The sequence below is a fragment of the Lipotes vexillifer genome, unplaced genomic scaffold (assembly GCF_000442215.2).
Source record: "Lipotes vexillifer unplaced genomic scaffold, Lipotes_vexillifer_v1.1 scaffold525, whole genome shotgun sequence".
Classification (NCBI taxonomy): Eukaryota; Metazoa; Chordata; class Mammalia; order Artiodactyla; family Lipotidae; genus Lipotes; species Lipotes vexillifer.
The window spans coordinates 2040442-2062220 of NW_006786891.1; the positions used below are offsets into that span (position 1 = coordinate 2040442).

General features: G+C 35.3%; 1 protein-coding gene across 1 annotated transcript in view; it reads left to right on the forward strand.

Annotated features, from left to right (window-relative positions):
* FAF1 (Fas associated factor 1) overlaps positions 1 to 21779 on the forward strand; it is a 514789-nt gene that overhangs the window by 421180 nt on the left and 71830 nt on the right. Inside the window, exons 14-15 of the mRNA XM_007459639.1 lie at positions 2621 to 2757; positions 7638 to 7726. Coding sequence (XP_007459701.1) covers positions 2621 to 2757; positions 7638 to 7726 — 226 coding nt within the window. The remainder of the gene's footprint in view (positions 1 to 2620; positions 2758 to 7637; positions 7727 to 21779) is intronic.

Genomic DNA, 21779 nt, shown 5'->3' on the forward strand with positions numbered 1-21779 from the left:
GCAGGAATGCAATTGCTGTGGAAATCATTTCTCCCTTCATGACACCTGACTCTGATGAACACCATATGCAGTTAGATTGGCAAGTTTGATGCTGCCACTTGATGCACTGGCACACTTTTATATCTTCAAAAGGAAGAAATACCACAAATATGAGAACCACATTTGTTCTCTTAAAACAACTTGTTTTTCCCATGTTTGATTTTGCTCTAATGTTTTGAACTGGATTTTTGCTGCTGGTAGTGTGCTGCGAATGGTAACTTTGTGTTGTGAATGATCTTGAGAGGAAGAAGCAGAACCTCCCAGCCATGAGAAAGATTTGATATTTGTGTTGTGAAGTTCTTTGTAAATTATAATGGAAGGAACTGACAAGTAGGAATTTTTTAATTTGGGGCTGTCCATTGGCCCTACAGGCTGCCGATGATTGCAATTTGAAAATCTCAAAGTAAATATGATCGTAGGAGATTAATCAGATTAATTAAACTTTTAACAAAGTCTCTCTTCGATTAAAACAGATTGTTAGTTAAGGCCACTAGAAAACATCAGCCGGCTGTGTGATCCCTTTATATTTCTCAACTGCTTCTAAAATATTAGAATGATTTGCTAATACCTGGTAGAAAACTGATCACTGTGTTTTTTATAGTAATTGAATGGCTTAATGGTTAATGGGATGTTGAAAGCTGTACCTCCCTTGAATATGTTTCGTGTAGTTTTGAAATTTATGTTATATATTAATTTAAACCAAATAAGATACCTGCATTTTCATAATTATTTTCTCTTCTAGCTCATTTTCACAGAAAGGGGATTTGGGATGTACACAGTTGCCAGACAAAGTTGTCTTGAAATCAAATTCTTAAAACCACTAAGCCAACCTGCCTGCTTGCCTCCCTTCTTTTCTTCCTTCCTTCCTGACTTCTTTCCTTCCTTCTTTTTTTGGGGGTCTCCTGTTTGGCTAGTATTTAATATCACTTGTGAGGCTAGTGCTGTGATGGCCATCTACTGTGTGATATCCACTTAATCTATTGATGTGAAAGCAACAAGGACTTATTTTCTCCCTTTTGTAGGAAATGGCATTCCAATTGTTTTTTGACATCTTTAATTTTAGAGGTTGCCAATGATCAGATCAGGGTCAAGACTGACTTCAAATATTTTAGTAAGAAGCAGAAAGAAAAATGAGATCCTAACTTTCTAGTCTCCTGATCTGCACATCTCCATTGATGAATTAAAGCTATATGGGTGTGAAATTTGGTATGGAGACTTAGGCTGCTTGAGCACCTTTTATCCCATAATAGTTGTGGAATGTGAAGATCTGAATTTTCATGGGGGCACTGATATTTCATGGCCAACAATTGGTTTTTAAAAGGCCTTGTCATTTCAGATTGCCATGGGGTCCGGTTATTGCTGCTCTAAATGTGTATATGAACCTGCCTCCCAATGAACTTATTGCAGTGGTGCTAACTTGTCTTGACACTCTTGCCAACAGTTCTAGTGGCCCTGTGTGTAGTCATCGCACAGGTTTTGTGGAGGATTCAGCCTAAACTTCTGGGATGAATTTCTATGGACAAGAAATATACTGGCTTTAAAAATTAAGAGGTTTGATTCTGTTTTGAATATGGATATCAAATGAATCTGAGCACATGACATTTTAATGCCATTTGTCTTTTCAAATAGATTTACCTTCTAATGCATGTGATGACGAGACTTTGCTCATCAGCTAGAACATACATTTCAGAGGAGTTGTTACCTAAAATATTATCATAAGGCATAAGAAAACACACGATTTAAGTTGCCTTTCATGAACATAATTAAGAATTAATAAGCCAGTACCAGTGGCTAGTCCCCAGAATTTCCACTGTTTTGCCTTTTGTGACCTGTGTTATTAAAAGTCCATTATTTTTACAGACTTTATTAAATTGGATCTTATTAAAGCATTCTATATTTGCATTTGGTCTTTCATAATTCATTATTATTATGACATTTACTTTTTACCATCAGATCTGAAAACATATCATAAGCTACCCTTTTCTCTTGAAAGAAATGCTAATTTCAAACAGTCCTCTAATAGAAGAGAAAAGCTTTATCAGTTTTTTCATTTATTCCAGATCGTGTTAAGAATACTAATGCTAGACTTCAGTATGCTAATATCTCTGAGCTTTTTTTGGTCAAAATCTTAGAATTATTATTTTTATCCCATACCAGGTATGAAACTAGAAGACCTCCTACTACTGGAGAAAACACAATTCTAACGTACAATTCTTGATTCTAAGGACTTGTGAAAATGTTGCTAGATCCTGTTTAGACTAGGATGATGCCGATTAATTTAACTTTTACCACCCAATATTTGTCCTCTTTAAGAAATTCTTTCCTCTTAAAATTCATTTTGTTTATTTTTCTCATAGTTTAGGGTAATATAGGGTGTGTGGCCTGCTTTTCTGTAGGGTAATCATTTCTATACCATTTATGATGTAGTTGAAAACTTAATACAGTAAAATTTTACATATTGATATCAGACTGTCTAATTTTAATATAGCTAATAAAACACTTAATGAATTTTTTCTTAGCATAGTGATGAATTTATTAAACTCTGAAATGAAACTAACTTTGGATTTTTGTCTCATTTTAGATTTCTGACAATGTGCAATAGACACTTTGGCAGCGTTGTTGCACAAACCATTCGGACTCAAAAAACAGATCAGTTTCCACTTTTTCTGATAATTATGGGAAAGCGATCATCTAATGAAGTGTTGAATGTGATACAAGGTAAAGTACATATCACAAGGGAAGTAGAGTGTCTCCTTATGTATGTGATAACCTTATAATATTTACCATCAAAGCTGAAAGTGCTTCTCTGTATTGGTGAATATCTTTGCATTTTAAAATATAGAACACCCGGAAGAAGAATATCTTCAAAAAGTATAGGTACGGGCTTCCCTGGTGGCACAGTGGTTGGGAGTCCGCCTGCCGATGCAGGGGGCGCGGGTTCGTGCCCCAGTCCTGGAGGATCCCGCGTGCCGCGGAGCGGCTGGGCCCGTGGGCCGTGGCCGCTGGGCCTGCGCATCCGGAGCCTGTGCTCCGCAATGGGAGAAGCGGCAACAGTGAGAGGCTCGCGTACCGCCAAAAAATGGGAGAAGCGGCAACAGTGAGAGGCTCGCGTACCGCCAAAAAAAAAAAAGTATAGGTGCTATGAAATATGAAATATGCTTCATGAAAATCCAACAGAAACATCTTAATAAAACTGCACAGCCCTTGGGACATAGGATAATCATGTTAAATATTCAGAATTGCTAAGTTTTCTAAACTAGAAATTAAGCCATAATCAGTCATCAAATATGATATTTCATTCATACACACACACACACACACACACACACACACACACACACACACGTATATTTCTTGCTGTAATGTTGATTGGTTGAAGGAAATCCTTATCTTTAGTTATCTGGAAAAACTCACTGGAAAAACCAGTGACTGGATATTGTGAATTGAATAGTTCACAGTGGCAGTCGTTTCTCCTCATTTGTGTGAATCCACGTCTAGAATGCAACTCTGAGGTGTGAAGCTATAGGATGCTTGTCAATTTAATCACAGTGCACACATTCTTTACCAAAAAAATGAGTGATATTTTTTATGTTACTGATGTATCCTAAGGATTAGTATAAAAAATTCTTTTATACATGGCAAAGCTTAAATTGAAAACAGTATCTTTTCTATGCCACAGGGAAAAGGATGTTTCAAATGCTCCAAGCTAGAGCTTGTGTCTGAGATACTTAATTTCTGCCCCTATTTAAGTCACAAGTTCTGTAGCAGATAATGTAATGGAGGAAGGGGTATAAATTCAAGTTCATTTAAAACTCAAATAAAACAAAACCTCTGGTATTTTATGTTTTCTCTATAGCTAGAGCATTCACTTTCACAAACAATGTTAAAGAAGACCTGCTGCGGGAACAAAATGCATAGAGTAAATTGATAATGAAGATAATATTTCATTCCTGTTTTCATATTAATTAAGATAATATTTCATTCCTGTTTGCTGTAATATTTCCAGCGATATTACAGTCAGTAGTGGTTCTCAAAGCATGGTCCATGGACCCTACATGTCCCCTAGAACCTTTCAGGGAATCTACAAGGTCAATTTTATTTTTTTTTGCGGTACATGGGCCTCTCCCTGTTGTGGCCTCTCCCGTTGCGGAGCGCAGGCTCAGCAGCCGTGGCTCACGGGCCCAGCCGCTCCGCGGCATGTGGGATCTTCCCGGACCGGGGCACGAACCCGTGTCCCCTGCATCGGCAGGCGGACTCTCAAGCACTGCACCACCAGGGAAGCCCTACGAGGCCTATTTTTGATAGACTCTTTTTGTGCTTTTTTTTTTTTTTTTTACTGTATTGACATTTGTACTAAGTGGCACAAAATCAGTGCTGTGTAAAACTGCTGGCATCTTAGCACAAATCAAGGCCATGACACAGAACTGTACTGGTGGTCATATTTTTCACCTCCATGTATGTGCATTTTTTAAAATTATTATTTTATTAATTTTTAACTGTCTTTATAGTTTGTGTGACGCAATGGGTAGACATTTCTCCAGGATGAGCAAAGTGAGTCTGTTACATCAAGAAAAGGAACTGACAACATTTGTTGCCAATGATAAAATTTGAGTTTTTAAGCAAAAAGTTATATCCTCCATTTAAGATTGACAGCTTAACTACTTTTCTAGTGATGTCAATAGGGATGATAATAAATGTGATTTTTTTGATATCATAAAATTAGATGTGTCAACATTCAGAAGAAATGCATGACTCCGTGAACCAATATTTTCCAAATGACCAATGCATAATGTTATAAACTCATGCATGAGTAAAAGATCCATTCAAAGGGCAAAATAGACCAGTGGATTTTAATATAACAAAGTACAATAAGTTCATTGATAACGGTTTCAAATTCCTCACATACCTAACCTTGAAAAAAATTCCACTTGTCAGTTTGGGTGTATTAAAGAAAAATATCTACAATTATCTATTAAAATACTCCTCCTTTTTCCAACTATATATCTGTGTGAGGCCATAATTGCTTCATAAATTTCAACCAAGACAACACATTATAGCTGGTTTAATGTAGATATAGATATGAGAATCCAGTTACATTTTATTAAACCAGACATTAAAGAAATTTGCAAAAATGTTTTAAAAAATTACATTCTTCTCACTGAACTTTTTCTTTTGGAACATATAGTTATTTTTCATAAATGTGATATTTATATTAACAAATTATGGGTTTTTGGTGGTTTTTTTTGATGTTGGGGGTAGGAGTTTAGTAATTTATTTATTTATTTTTGCTGTGTTGGGTCTTCGTTTCTGTGCAAAGGCTTTCTCTAGTTGTGGCAGCTGGGGGCCACTCTTCATCACGGTGCACAGGCCCCTCACTATCGCAGCCTCTCTTGTTGCAGAGCACAGGCTCCAGACGCGCAGGCTCAGTAGTTGTGGCTCACGGGCCTAGCCACTCCGTGGCATATAGGATCCTCCCAGACCAGGGCTCAAACCCGTGTCCCCTGCATTAGCAGGCAGATTCTCAACCACTGCACCACCAGGGAAGCCCCAAATTATGGGTTTATTATTGTTACTTTTAAATGAATTGATAAATATGTTTTAGAAATTTCAGTTTTAATTTCTAACACAGTAAATGTTGGTAACTATAACCCACATAAAAATTCTTCAGGGATCTCAATAGTTTTTAAGAGTATAAAGAGGTTCTGGTGCAATAGGCTATAAAAAATAAATTTTCCCTGAACTGCATTAACTAGAACCTTTCTCCATCTTGGATCATTAAGGGCTTAGGTATAAAATACCTTCAAGTACAGTTTGGCAATGAGCCTGTATAGTTAGGGCTGAAGCATAGTTGATAAGCAGTGGCTTTAAGCCTGAAAATTAATGACCAGTGTGTAGTACCTGTAAAATTATACTATTTCCCCATTGATGATTCTAGTACCCTCCACAAAGTATTCATGCCCCATACTCATTGTTAGTCACTACAGTTTACAAATAAGAAATGGAAACCCAAAGATTTGCCTGGTAACAAAATCTACGTTGAAGGTTCTCTTATTAAACTTTTTGCCATTTGTTATATCTGTTAATAATAACTATCAGTGATTGTGTGTGTGCTATGTACAGGCACTTTACATTATCTCTGATCCTTCTAAGAACCCTACAGAGGTAGTGTTATCTTCATTTTGCAGAGAAGGAAATTGATCGTTAGAGAGCTAAAGACACTCGCTCTTCTCTTATTCATTTGTTTGCTAAGTGAATATTTATTAAGCCCTTGTCATGTGCTAGGCAATTTCTAGGTACCAGATCATGTAGTTATAAGTAGCAGAACTAGGGTTAGAACTCTGAGTACAAAACCAGTTCTGCTTTCTTGGTAACATGATATCACACCAAGATAATACTTGTTCTCTAGCTCATTTATTGAGAGAGTAGTGCTGATGTGACCAAATTAGATTATTTCTTTGGCTAAGGACCGCAGCTGCTCCCTAACTCCATGTTGCCAGTGGTCATAAGGGAAACTGGGAAAGGACCATTGAAAGATTATGTTAGTCAAACCCTACTCTGGAAGAATACAAACAAGGATGCTTACTATTTGTTGTCTCGTTGGTGGCCATTCCATTAACGGGACAAGAAGACACCTTCTCAGGCCCTGGAGAAGACAGGCTCTTTTGCCTGTAGGTTTGAAAGAAGAGAAAAATTGCTATATCTTTATGTATCTTCATGAGTTTCGTGCTCTCTTGTAGATGCATCCAAAGCAAATAACAGAACTTAATGCATGCAAGAAATGGCATATATGTGCTATATGTTTGTTACAGACTTGGACAGAGAATAAAATAGCATTCAAGAAAGTCAAACATTACAATACCTTCTCCATAAAGATTATAGCATAGTCATTTGAAAGCAGCTAAAAGGGAAAAATATCAATTGGGGAAAAAAAAAATTTTTTTTTCCAGAAATTGAATTACTGCTTTTTTCACCAAATAATTTTTAGTGATAGGAGATAATTCTAAGTAAACAGTATGCTAAGATGGCAAAGGAGACAGGCTTCTGAGTCAGACTCATATGGTTTCAAATCCTGGCCCTATAACTTAACCAACTTGATGTTGGTTAGTCAGGTTACTTGAGCTCTCTAAGCCTCATTTTCCTTCTCTTTACAATCAAAATCATAATGACACCTTCATAGAATTGTTGTACAGATTAAATGAGATTTTATGTCTATAAACCTAATCACTTAACGTAATTTGTTTGGCATATAAACAAATGGTAGTTGTTGCTAGCGTTATTAAGTAGATATGTTTTCCTAACTTGAAAGATACTTTGATCCTCATGACTTGGATATTCTTCTTGTAGTGCTGAAAGTCCTTTTTATTAAGTGAGAGACTGTTCCCTCAAATCTAAGTATTCTGAAATTTCAATTGCCAGTATACTGTTTTGTTCTCTTTCTGAAAATATGAAACTTTTCAGTGAAAACGTGAAAGTTTTTATTAGCATGCCAGTCTGTAATTTTTTTAGACTGTAGTTATTCCTTACTGATTAATTCTAGAATGACTTTCCATTTTATAATGATTTTAATGTGAAGTTTGGCTATCTCCATGTGTTGCTAGGTAACACAACAGTGGATGAGTTAATGATGAGACTCATGGCTGCAATGGAGATCTTCACGGCCCAGCAACAGGAAGATATAAAGGATGAGGTAAGGTGAAAGGTTAAGTAGACCTTTAATAGGATTTTGTTGAGATAATTTGTCAAATGGTGATGCTTGCCTATGTCATGATGGATAAATAAGGCATTGATGAAGATGTGTTTCCACATGAACGAAGGGTTTTTATGCCACTGAATTTACCTTTCAGTTCATTCTTTTCATCAACCAAGACCCAAAAATTTGTTTAACTTTATGGACATTTATACTTTGCTAGATTTGATGGCAGGAGGTCAATTTACAGGAAACGAATTCTGAAGCATGTTTACAGAAGAAACTACAGTTCAGGAAATCCTATATATTATGTGGGTTTTTCACTCACTTTTGAGGTCTTCTTACTCTTTTTAAGTACTGAGATTGATTAGCAATAAACACATTTTACACTTGAACATATTTTTGAAGCACTATGAGAATTAGTAAAAAGATCACCAGAATTCTGACTTTAGCAGTCTCCCGAACATATTTAGATGGTATAGATGAGATGAGCATGGAACCTCAAATAGAATAATAATAACAGCAATATTCATAATGACAATAGTAGTCAACACTTACTGAATATCTCTAATGTACTAGGCACTATGCAAAGCATTTTACATTTATCATCTCATGTGATCCTCAAAACAATCCCTTGAGGCTGCATATGAGTCAGAGTTCTGGCTGGAAACAGATGACACTTTCAAACTGGGTTGTTTGAAAAGAGTTTAATAAGGCAACTATTCATAAAGATATGGGCAGAGTTTATGGGAGTCAACAATGGATAGTACACTCTAGGGCTAAAGGAAGCCATTACTACCCTTAGGCCTAAAGGCCTAGGAGAGGGTGGTATATGAAGAGGATTGCTTCTATTAGAGAGATATAGCCAACCCTTGGTGAACTGGTAAGGAAGAAACTAAGGAATAGCTTCCCTTTCCTTTTATACTCTGATCTCCTGCTAGTACCTCCTATTGACCTAACCCAACTAGAAACTGAAAGGCAGGCAAGTGAACCTCCCTGGGCAAAAAGCTAGGTAAGAGCATGGATACTGAGGGGCAAATGGAACATAATCCAACACAGATTGGTATTGTCATCTCTACTTTTCAGATGAGAAAACTGAGGATCAAAAAGTTTAAGTTAATTTACCCAAGGGTCACAAAGCTAGTAGGATTTATAATAATCTCAAGTAATTATTAGTGCTTTATCAGTCAAGAAATTTCTGGATTTGGAAAACAGTCTCAAGATAAAATATGAAACAAGTCTTATCATTTGTTAATTTGAGATGCTAAGTTCGTATATCCATCAAATTATTCTTTTTAATTTTCTCTTTGTTTTTAATTTTTAAAGAAAGATTTACATAGAATAAAGGAGAGTTTGATTTCTGAGCAATGATGAAAAGTTTCCACGTATAATGAGTGTTTTCAATACAATACTCTTTAGTTATTACAAATGGGAAAAACATAAACAATTTCCATTTAACCTTGTACTGTTGTATTTAACTTTATTTACTTGTCTCTGTCTTCTACTAGACTATGAGTTTAAGAACAAGAGTTGTATCGTATTCATGTTTGTATCTCTGTCTTCTAACAGTGTACCTAGGACAACGTAGGCACTCAAAAAATGTTTGTAAGTGATTGAATAAATGAATAGTTGAAAGAATTTACATGAAATAATGTGACTTGAAAAAATAATACTTGATTACAATGATATAAAACCTGATGTTTCCACATTAACAAATATGAAAATTCTGAGCACTATACCTAGAGTTCTAATACTCAGTAGGTTCCTTTTATTGCTGTAAAAATGTTGTTTGTAATTTTTCTTAGTAGTGTTTCATTTACTCTGAGGGAAAGGTAATCGGGTATATGGTAGAATGATGTTTATCTGTTACTTTATAAATTGACACTGACATTTTGAAATAATGAAGTACTGTACTTAGTTAGGAATTTGTAATAATAGGTGTGTTGCCATTCAAGATTACATTTATCCTGGAATAGAGGCATTGATTGACAATAATTCACTAAACACATTCTTCAGCCATTTAAATCTTGAGTCTCATTAGTACTCGATTTACAGATTATGCTGTATAATAATATGAATGCACAATATTTGCATGCATATTCCCAGTTCATTCTTTCATTTTAATTTGTGTTCCTCATAATTCATTGGTAAGGAAATTGACTTTAATTCGTTTAATACTGAGCACAAAACTTAATATGAGGGTTACAGGAAAAATCTAAGACTCTGACTCTGTATAATTGAAATTTTTTATTGAAATTTAACTGCAAGAGATAAAAAATTTCTCTTCATTTTTGTTTTTAGAGTGTCTTATGAAAGTTATCTTTCAGGTCACAAGTAGAGTTCCTAAGAAAAGCTTTTCTAAGTTTAAAAACTTCTTTCAGACTATGCACAGATCACGATTTGGTATCTGCCGAGTAAGTGATAAGAAACACTGTCCCTTGTAATTGTGAATTTGGCTTTACTTTTTAAAAAATTTCAAATAAGACTTAAGCATACAGTTAAAATTAAATTGTGAACACTTTTGAAGGATGGCTTCCTAGGCCTGAATTTATTTAAACTTATCTTTGGTTCAGTTACGTCCGTCATTTCAATGATACCATTGTATTAGTGCAACCAGAGATGCCTATATTACATAAAGCTTTTATTAAATAAAACCAAGCCCAAAGCATATTCATACTCTGAATCATTCTTCAATGGCTCAGAATGGACTAACCTTTATATCGCTAATTGTTCTGTCTCTAACCAGGAAGTATAAATTATGTATGAGCCTCTGTTTTGACAGAACCATCTCCATATAGATTTATTCATAGACATTTTTATTAATGGTATTAGTTTGGTTTTATAAGTGTTTACTGAGCATCTATGAAGAATATAGCACTGGGCTAGGTCCTGGGGACAGAGAGGTGCTTTGCTCTAGTGAGGGGCTATTGACAAAGAAGGGATGAGGAGGAAAGCAAATATCACTATATGACAGTGGCCACATTTTAGCATCTGTTTTTGATTACAGCTTGGTTCCAAACAATAGATGCTTTCTAACATGTAAATGGAGTCAATTTTTTCATATGCACTAGTTTTTTTAGCCGTGAATAATCTCAAAACCTCTGATTATCAAGAGTTTATTATACTTAGCTCTTGATCTATTTGTGGTTTCATTCATTTGTTCGTTCATCCATTCAACACTAATTTACTTAGAATCCTCTATCGTAGGTGCAAGAATTACCCCTTTCCAGCCTAACCACTCTGATTAATTTGTATCTAAGCAATATCTCTGTAATTGTCAAAACCCAAATGTTGGAGATCAGGGCAGATTTCAAGGTGAGGAACAGCATTCTCATTTCTTTGGTAATTGTAAGAATATACTAGTGGAACATGGGCAACATATGCCAGAGGGGCCTTTTTAGGCTTACCCTTTAAGGATTCTGATGTGAGACTTAAATACAGTACTGCCACAGCACAGGGAGGGTAGGTTTATTGGCTCAAGGCAGCTTTTTGTGTTGCCAAAGGAAATTGTTGGCTTTGTGTTTGCCCCATGGAATGTGTAACTTTTTTGTCCTAAGTTTTGTCTTTATCTTACTGTTTGAAGCACTGAACTCCTTTTCCTTTCATCTGTTTAAAATCTCACCATTGTCATACCCATTCTCTTTCCAGAACTAACAATGATAAACAGGATACAGATTCTGGCTTCTGTTGATGTTTTCTTTAAAACAGGAGTAAGTCATCACAAGATAGAGAATAAAAACAGTATCTTTGTGCAAAAACTAAAGCAAAACATATACAACAGACCAACCTTTAAAAGGATCTTTCACTATTAGGCTTCTTTAAAAATATATCTGGACTCTTTCCTGAAGCTAGCAAGAATAGTATCAATAGTTTTGTTAGGAGAGTTTTCCCTGATACAGCTATGTATAAATCTATATGTGAGATTAAAAACAAAAACAAAAGTCAGCAGTTTTAAACATCAGAATTTCACTGAAAGTGTAAAAGTCAGAGAAGATCTAATACCCAGAAGTAACTTTAAGGAAGAAGAGCTAATTGTGTTAACTGTTAATGATTCGAGCACTAAATGGATAGCTGAGAATACCATAGACGGCTTTCTGTAGTTGGTTGCTTTCTGCTCACAAAAGGGTGGTTGTTGGTTTTTGTTTTTTTTTGAGATATCATTGACATATAACATTGTATTAGTTCCAGGTGTACAACGTTAATGATCTGTTATTTGTATATATTACAAAATGATCACCACAATAAGTCTGGTTAACATCCATCACCACACATAGTTATAATTTTTTCTTGTGAAGAGAATTTTTAAGATCTACTCTTAGCAACTTTCAAATATACAAAACAGTATTATTAACTGCAGTCACCATGCTGTCCATTACACCCCCATGACTTAATTATTTTATAACAGGAAGTCTGTACCTTTCAACTAACTTCATCCATTTTACCCACCTCTCAATCAGCCACTCCAGCCCGCTCACTCTGATCTCTGCCAACCATCAATCTTTTCTCTATATCTATGAGCTTGGATTTTTTTTTTTTTAGATTCCACATATAAGTAAGATTATGTTGTATTTTTCTCTGACTTATTTCACTTAGCATAATGTTCTCAATGGTCCATCATGTCAGAAATGGCAAGACTTTCTTCTTTTCTGTGAATGAATAAGATTCCATTACACACACACCACATTTTCTTTATCCGTTTATTCATTGATGGACATTTAGGTTGCTTATATGTCTGAGATGTTATAAATTATACTGCAGTGAACATGGAGGTGCATATATCTTTTCAAGTTAGTGTTTTTGTTTCCTTCAGATAAGTACCCAGAAGTGGAATCTCTGGATCCTATGGTAGTTCTATTTTTAATTTTTCTGAGGAAGCTCTATACTGTTTTCCATAGTGGCTGCACCAATTTACATTTCTACCAACAGTGCAGAAAGGTTCCCTTTTCTCCACATCCTCGTCAACACTTGTTATTTTTTGTCTTCTTGATAATAGCCATTCTAACAGTTGTGAGGTGATATTTCATGGTTTTAATTTGCATTTTCCTGATAATTAGTAATGTTGAGTACCTTTCCATGTACCTGTTGGCCACCTGTATATGTTCTTTGGGAAAATGTCTATTCAGAATCCCTGCCCATTTTTTAATCAGATTGTTTGTTTCTTTTGCTATTGAGTTGTGTGAGTTATTTATATATTGAATATTAATCCCTTAGAAGATACATGATTTGCAAATATTTTCTCCCATTCGGTAGCTTGCCTTTTCATTTTGTTGATGGTTCCCTTTGCTGTGCAGCAGCCTTTTAATTTGATGTACTCTTCTGTGTGTATATTTTTGCTATTGCTGCCTTTGCTTTTGGTGTCAGATCCAAAAAATCATTGCCAAGACTGATGATAAGGAGCTTACTACCTATGTTTTCTACTAGGAGTTTTATGCTTTCAGATCTTAACTCAAGTCTTGAATCCAATTTTAGCTAATTTTTGTGTATGGTGTAAGATAGTGGCCAAGTTTCTTTCTTTTGCATGTGGCTGTACAGTTTTCCCAACACCATTTTTGGAAGAGACTGTTCTTTCCCCCTTGAATATTCTTGGCTCCTTTGTCGTAAAATAATCGACAATATATGCATGGGTTTATTTCTGGCCTTTCTATTCTGTTCCATTGATCTATATGTCTGTTTTTATGCCAATACCATACTGTTTTGACTACTATAGCCTTGTAATATAGTTTGAAATCAAGGAAGCATGATGCCTCCATCTTTGTTGTTGGCTTTTTTTTTCTTCTTCTTAAGATTGCTTGGCGAATAGAATCTTTTATGGTTTTATACAAATTTTAGGATTCTTTGTTCTATTTTTGTGAAAAATGTCCTCAGAATTCTGATAGATATTGCATTGGATCTGTAGATTACTTTGGGTAGTATGAACATTTTTATTCCTAGGTATTTTATTCTTTTTGATGCAGTCGTACATTGGATTGTTTTCTTAATTTCTCTTTCTGATAGTTTGTTGTTAGCATGTAGAAACATAACAGATTTTTGTATGTTGATTTTGTATCCTGGAACTTTACTGAATTTATTTATTAGTTCTAAAATGGTTTTTTGGTGGCACCTTTAGGGTTTTCTATATATAGTATCATGACATCTACGAATAGTGACAGTTTTACTTCTTCCTTTCTAATTTTGATGGCTTTTTTTTTTCTTGCCTGATTGCTCTAGCTAGGACTTCTGATACTACACTGAATAAAAATGAAAAGAAAAGAACATCCTTGTCTTGTTCCTTATCTTAGAAGAAAAGCTTTTAGCTTTTCACAGTTGAGTATGATGTTAGCTATGGGCTTGTTATAAAAGGCCTTTAATTTGTTGAGGTACATTCCCTCAATACCCACTTTGTTGAGAGTTTTTATCACAAATGGATGTTGAGTTTTGTCAAGTGCTTCTTCTGCATCTATTGAGATGATCATATGTTTTTTATCCTTTGTTTTGTTAATGTGGTATATATCACATTGAGTTATTTGCGTATGTTAATCCACTCTTGCATCCCTGGAATAAATCCCACTTGATCGTGATGTAATATCCTTTTAATGTGTCATTGAATTCAGTTTGGAAATATTTTGTTGAGGATTTTTGCATCTATGTTCATCAGGAATATTGGCCTGTAATTTTCCAATCCTGTGGTGCCCTTGTCCAGTTTTGGTATCAGAGTGATGCTGGCCTTATAAAATGCATTTGGCAGTGTTTCCTACTCTTCTATATTTTGGAGGAGTTTGAGAAGGATTGGAATTAATAATTCTTTAAATGTTGGTAGAATTCACCTGTGAAGCTATCTGGTCCTGGACTTTTGTTTGTTGAGAGATTTTTTGATTACTGATTTAATCTCCTTAAATCGATCTTTTCAGATTTCCTGTTTCTTCATGATTCAGTCTATACATTATGTATGTGTCTATACATTTATCCATTTCTTCTAGGTGATCTAATATGTTGGTGTATAATTGTTCATAGTAGTCTCTTAAGATCCTTTGTATTTCAGTGGTATCAGTTGCAATGTATACTCTTTCTGATTTTGACTCCTCTCTTTTTTTCTTGGTGAGTCTAGCTGAAGGTTTGTCAATTTTGTTTATCTTTTCAGAAAACCAGTTCTTATTTCATTGATCTTTTCTGTGGTCTTTTTATTCTCTTTCATTTCTTTCCACTCTGATTTTTGTTATTTTTCTTCCCTCTACTAACTTTAGGTCTTGTTTGTTCTTCTTTTTCTAGTTTCCTGAGATATAGTTAGGTTGTTCTCCAACAACCTTTCTTGTTTCTTGATGTAGGCATTTGTCGCTATGAAATTCCCTCTTAGAACTGCTTTTGCTGCATCCCATAAGTTTTGTTATGTTGTATTTCTTTTCATTTGTCTCAAGGTATTTTTTTGATTCCTCTTTCGATTTCTTCTTTGACCCATTTGTTGTTCATTAGCATGTTGTTTAATCTTTACATATTTGTGAATTTTCCAGTTTTCTCCTTGTAATTGATTTCTAGTTTCATTACTTTGGATGGAAAAGATGCTTGATACGATTTAACTCTTCTTAAATTTGTTAAGACTTGTTTTGTGACCTAATATATAATCCATCCTGGAGAACATTTCATGTGCACTTGGGAAGAATGTGTATTCTGTTGCTTGTGGATGGAGTGTTCTATATATGTCTGTTAACTCCATCTTGTCTAACATGTTGTTTAACTCCATTGTTTCCTTATTGGTTTCTTGTCCGGATGATCCATCCATTATGAAAGGGGTGTATTAAAGTCCTCACTATTATTGTGTTGCTATCTATTTCTTCCTTTAGGTCTGTTAATATTCATTTTATACATTTGGATGCTCCTATGTTGGGTGCATATATTTTTTTTAATTCCCAAAAAATATTCATTCATTCATTCATTCATTTATTTTGGCTGCTCTGGGTCTTACTTGCAGCACGTGGGCTCTTCATTGTGGCATGTTTAGTTGTGGCATGCAGACTCTTAGTTGTGGCATGCATGTGGGATCTAGCTCCCCAACCAGGGATCAAACCTGGGCCCCCTGCATTGAGAGCATGGAGTCTTACCCACTGGACCATCAGGGAAGTCCCTAAATGTTTTAAAAGTGTTCTTCGGGGCTTCCCTGGTGGCACAGTGGTTGAGAGTCCGCCTGTCGATGCAGGGGACACGGGTTCGTGCCCCGGTCCAGGAAGATCCCACATGCCGCGGAGCGGCTGGGCCCGTGAGCCATGGCCGCTGAGCCTGCGCATCCGGAGCCTGTGCTCTGCAACGGGAGAGGCCACAGCAGTGAGAGGCCCGCGTACCGCAAAAAAAAAAAAAAAAAAAAGAAGTGTTCTTCATCCAATGATTTTTTCTCCATAGTTAGGCCCAGATCACAGAAGATGGTGTTTTCACTCATCTTGCTTGTATATATTCATTTCATAAATATTTATTGGTCTTTTTCTATGCACCAGATGTAGGGCACCAGTAACACAGCTGTGAGCAAGACAGACAGGGTCCTTGGACTTACAACCCAGCAGTTCCAAGTTGATGAAGCCCCAGGAGCACCCAGCTAGGGTGAGCTAGACATGCTATATAAGCAATTTGACATGGAACACAGAAGGGCTCTTGCATTCTGCCAGTGCAAGCTATGAGGCAGGTAGTACAGGTAAGAAATAAGATAATAATTGTAGTCATTCTTCAAGTTCCTCCTATATATCAGGTATAGTTCTAATCTCTAAGGCAGTGTTTTTCAGTGTGTTTCCTAGACTATTGGTGTACTCAGCTATCTATCAAGGATTCCAGGCAGTTAGGTGTGAACAAGCAACATAATCAGTTTTGTTCACTTTTATTTCACATTTTGAAATGTAAAATAAATTATGGTATCCCTCCAAATCCTATTTCATTCACTGTATCTTTTACAATTTATTAGACTCCTCATGTACAACAAGAATTGCATTGGTTGCTTAGTCTTGACAAATACTCATTTAACTGGGGCAGTTGATTTTGGCTTCTGAACGTTCATGTCACTCATGTGTTATTCTTAAGTTTACATTCATTTTTCCTTGGTAAATTAGTTATATTATATTCTTAGTTCACCAGAATTGATCGTGGCTTACATGTGGTTCATTGAAGCATAAAAACAGTGATGAAAATACTATAATAAATACTGTAAATCAGTACAGATAGTTGGAACTACTTCAACATCAGTGTAAACATAATTCAGAGAACTATAGTGCTAGTATAGGAAATGCCAAGGCCGCTGACTCTGATTTTAATGATTTCACACTAGCTTCTATAAAAGAAAATTTTGACTGAGAAGTAAATATATGAAAATTGATTATATAGGAAAAGCAATCTATTTACCCTTAGTGCCACTGTTTCTGTTATAAAATTTTTCATAAAACCATGAGGTCTTCAAAGTTTTTGTTTCATTTGTAAGTAAAGCCCAATGACCTACCTCTCTGTTAAATCAATAGATTTTTTCAGAGCAAGAGAAAAAACAGTACTTACCACTAAAACAATTTTTTTAATTTTATTGCTTAAGTCAGAGAAGTAACCAATCCAGGAGAAATTGTTTACAAATTGGACTCTTTGAGGTAAAAATGGATTCAAATATTACTCCTGACAAGAAACTTGTAAATCCAGCTACTACAAAGTTAACAATAGGAAAAAAAAATGCTCAAACAGGACAGGAGAATAAGTTCCTTAGGGAAGTACTTCATCAAATGGCACTGTTGGATGGCATGCAATGGTAATAGGATGGTCTGTGGAAGAGCAGTGACCACACTGTGCTCACTATCTTGCTTTTCGGTTAGATAAAACCACTACTGTGTGCGAAGTGAGAATCGGTTCTTGGCATATTGTTATACGTATATATATATATGAGGTAGAATCATCTCTTCATTCTGTTCATCAATGAGAAATGTATATTACCAGAGAAGTTTTAACTTAATGATTATTTTGCAAGTTCTGAGTTAGATTTTAAAAGATAAGGTAGAATCAGTACTGATGACAAAATTACTTCAAAGAACATCATCCAGAAAGTGAAAAAACAACCCACAGATTGGGAGAAAATCTTTGCAAATCATATATTTGATAAGGGACTTGTATCTAGAATATATAAAGACCACTTACAACTCAATAATAAAAAGGTAAAAAAACTCCCATTAAAACTTGTGCAAAGGATCTGAATAGACATTTCTCCAAGGAAAATAAGCAAATGACCAAAAAGCACATGAAAAGATGTTCCATATCATTGGTAATCAGGCAAATGCAAATCAAAACCACAGTGAGATACCACTTCACACCAACTACAGTGGCTAGAATCCAAAAGTTAGATAACAAGTGTTGGTGAGGATATGGAGAAAGTTGAACCCTCATAGACTGCTGGTGGGAATATTAGATGGTGAAACTGCTTTGGAAAATAGTCTGGCACTTCCTCAATTGATTAAACATAGTTACCATATGATCCAGCAGTTTCACTTCTAGTTATATACCTAAGAGGAGTGGAAAGATATGTCCATACAAAAATTTGTACATGAATGTTTATAGCAACATTACTGTAGCCAAAAGATAGAAACAACCCAAATATTCATCAAGGTATGAATGAGTTAGCAAAATGTGGTATATACATACAATGGAATATTATTCAGCCATAAAAAGGAATGAAATTCTGATACATGCTACAATATCAGATAAATTTTGAAAACATTATGCTAAGTGAATGAGCTCATCACAAAAGACCACATATTATATGGTTCTGGACTCATATAATAAGTCCAGAATAGGAAACTCTATAGAAACAGAAAGTAGAATTGTGCTTGCTTACAGTTGGGTGTGGGGAGTAGGTGGTTTTGGAAGATAGGAGGGTGATAGCCAGAGGTTTGTGTGGTTCCTTTTAGAGGTGATGAATATGTTCTAAATTTGACTGTGGTGATGGTTGCATATATCTATGACATGTACACTTTAAACCATTGATTGACTTGTACACCTTAAACATGTGAATTGTGTGTTATGAATGCATTATATCTCAATCAAGCTGGTTTAAAAAAGAGAACAAACTATATGTTCAGCAAGAAAGATTATGACTATTCAGATGAAAAGGATTGCACCTGAATGTCCATCTACTGGACATTACTGAAATGAATAGCTAGTAATTAATAATATTCCCCTCAAATCTTGATATGGTATTGAAGAAAATAATGAAAATTGCTAATATCTTAGGCAGCTTCAAGTAGACATCTTTCTGGTAAACCGTTTAAATAATGCAAAAGGAGTCTAAGACGTTCCTTCTCAAACAAGTATACTGGTTATCTAAGTCAGATCTCAGAGTGTCACCTGGGAACTTGTTAGAAATGCAATTTTTCAGGCCCCAGCCCCAGACCTGCTGAATCAGAATTATGAGGGTGGGACCCAGTAATCTGTTTTAACAAGCCCCCCAGTTGATTCTGCTGCACAATACAGTTTGCAATCCTCTTCCCTAAGGGAAAGGTATGAGCATAAGTTTTTGTAATGAGGCATGTGATAAAAGCTTTTTATGACTCTAATAATAAAGGTAAAAATGCAAGGGCCTTGTTCAAATTTTATATCTCAGTAATATATTCTTGAGCATCCTAACCCTGTTTTTCGGGGCTAAAAATACCATAGTTTTTAATTTTGAGAATAAAATTTCAAGATTTCTTAGGAAAAAATGAACTGTGGTGCACATGGCTTTAATTATCAAGAGTTTGATTCTTTCCAAAAACTTGATAATCTTCTTCATTCCTCAGTAAAAGAAATTGATTATATATAATAGAGGATGTTTCCAATCCCTTAAGACTTCAAGAAGAAATACTTTTTAGAGCAAGAGCACCCAAAAAATGAATTAGGAATCTACTTACCACTATCTCCCAAGGTTAAATGGTCAACTCTTTGTCTCTTGAGTGTGATAAACTCATTGACTTAAGTCTGATATAGCTTAAAGTAGCCCGGTATGAGGACTTTCCTGGTGGTCCAGTGGTTAAGACTCCACACTTCCACTGCAGGGGAGCGTGGGTTCGATCTCTGGTTGAGGAACTAAAACCCCACATGTCTCTCTGTGTGGCCAAAAAAAAAAAAAAGTAGCCCTGTATGAGAAGTGTCTTTATAATTTGAGTCCTTATTTGATCCAAATATTCAGATACAACTGAAAAAGCCAACAAGCATTAGATTATATTCTTAATAATCTCTAATTGGAATTTTCTAAGTTATTAGAAATAAAGAAAAAAATGGGATATGAAAGCTACCCTACAGCTGAAACTAGGAGTCATCAAACTGGATATAAATAACTTTGGTGAAATATTGGAAACAATATCAATTACCTTTTAGTTAAAAGGTAAAGATAATAAACTATTACTAGTATTAATTAAATATTATGGCTGGGCTTCCCTGGTGGTGCAGTGGTTGGGAGTCTGCCTGCCGATGCAGGTGATGCGGGTTCGTGCCCCGGTCCAGGAGGATCCCTCATGCTGTGGAGCGGCTGGGCCTGTGGGCCATGGCCGCTGGGCCTGCGCGTCCGGAGCCTGTGCTCCGCAGCAGGAGGGGCCACAGCGGTGAGGGGTCCGCGTATCACAAAAAAATATATATATATATTATGGCTTATTTTTGTTATCTAAAAATTATGATCTTAGAAATTTTCCTAAAATTGATGGTTTACACATGGGCCAGTATCATTAAGTTCACTATTTTATTTTTATTTTATTTTTATTTTTTTTAACATTACTATTTTAAAGGAATTAAAGTCTGTTTCTTTGCCAATGAATTATGAGGTACACAAATTAACATGAAGACTGAACTGGGAATATGCCCACAAATATTGTGTGTTCATACTATTATACAACATAATCTGTAAATCTGGTATTAATGAGACTCATTTGATGAGGAAAAAGTATTTGACAAAATCAAACACCATTTCATGATAAAAACAAATAAAACAATAGTTACAGAAGGGAACTTCCTCAACATAATAAAGGCCATATTTGAGAAACCACAGCTGACATTCATACTCAATTGTTAAACACGGGAAAGCTTTTCCCCTAAGATCAGGAACAAAACAACTATGTTTACTTTCACCACTGCTATTCAGTAGTGGAAGTTCTATATAGGGCAGTTAGGCAAGAAAAATAAATAGGAGGCATTCAAATTGGAAAGAAGTAAAATTATCTCTGTTCACAGATGACATGATCTAATATATAGAAAACCCTAAAGATTACACACACACACTGTTAGAGCTAATAAACAAATCTGACAGAGTTGCAGGGTATAAAATTAAAAATCAGTTGTATTTATACTAACAATGAAGAATCTTAAAAGGAAATTTAGAAAAGAATTCCATTTACAATAACATTAAGAATAATGAAATACTTAGAAATAAACTTAACCAAGGAGGCCCATGCCCTGTATTCTGAAAACTAAAAATATTGCTGGAAGAAATTAAGAAGGCCTAGATAAATGGAAATACCTCCCCTGATCATGGAATTGGAAGACTTAATGTTGTTTAGATAATAACACTTTCCAAAGTGATCTACAGATATAGTGCAATCCTTATCAAAATCCCAAAGGTGATTTTTGCAGAAACAGGAAAATTCATTCTAAAATTCATACAGAATTTCAGGAAACCCAAAATCACTGAAACAATCTTGCTTTCAAAACTCACTACAAACCTACAGTATCAGAACAGTGTGGCAGTAGCATCAGGATAGATATATGGACCTACAGAATAGAAAAGAGAACCCAGAAATATTCCCTCATACGTATGGTCAAATGTTTTTTACCGAGGGCACCAAGACCATTGAATAGGGAAGGAACAGTCTCTTCAACAAATGGTTCTGGGAAAGCTGGATACCTAAATGCAAAAGAATGAAGTTGAACCCTTACCTAACAGCATATACAAAAATTAGCTCAAAATGGATCAAAGACCTAAATTTAAGACCTAAAACTATAAAACTCTTAGAATTAAACATAGGGGGAAATCACCATGACTTTGGATTTGGTAATGGTTTCTTGAATATGACATGAAAAAGCACAGAAAACAAAAGAAAAAATAGAT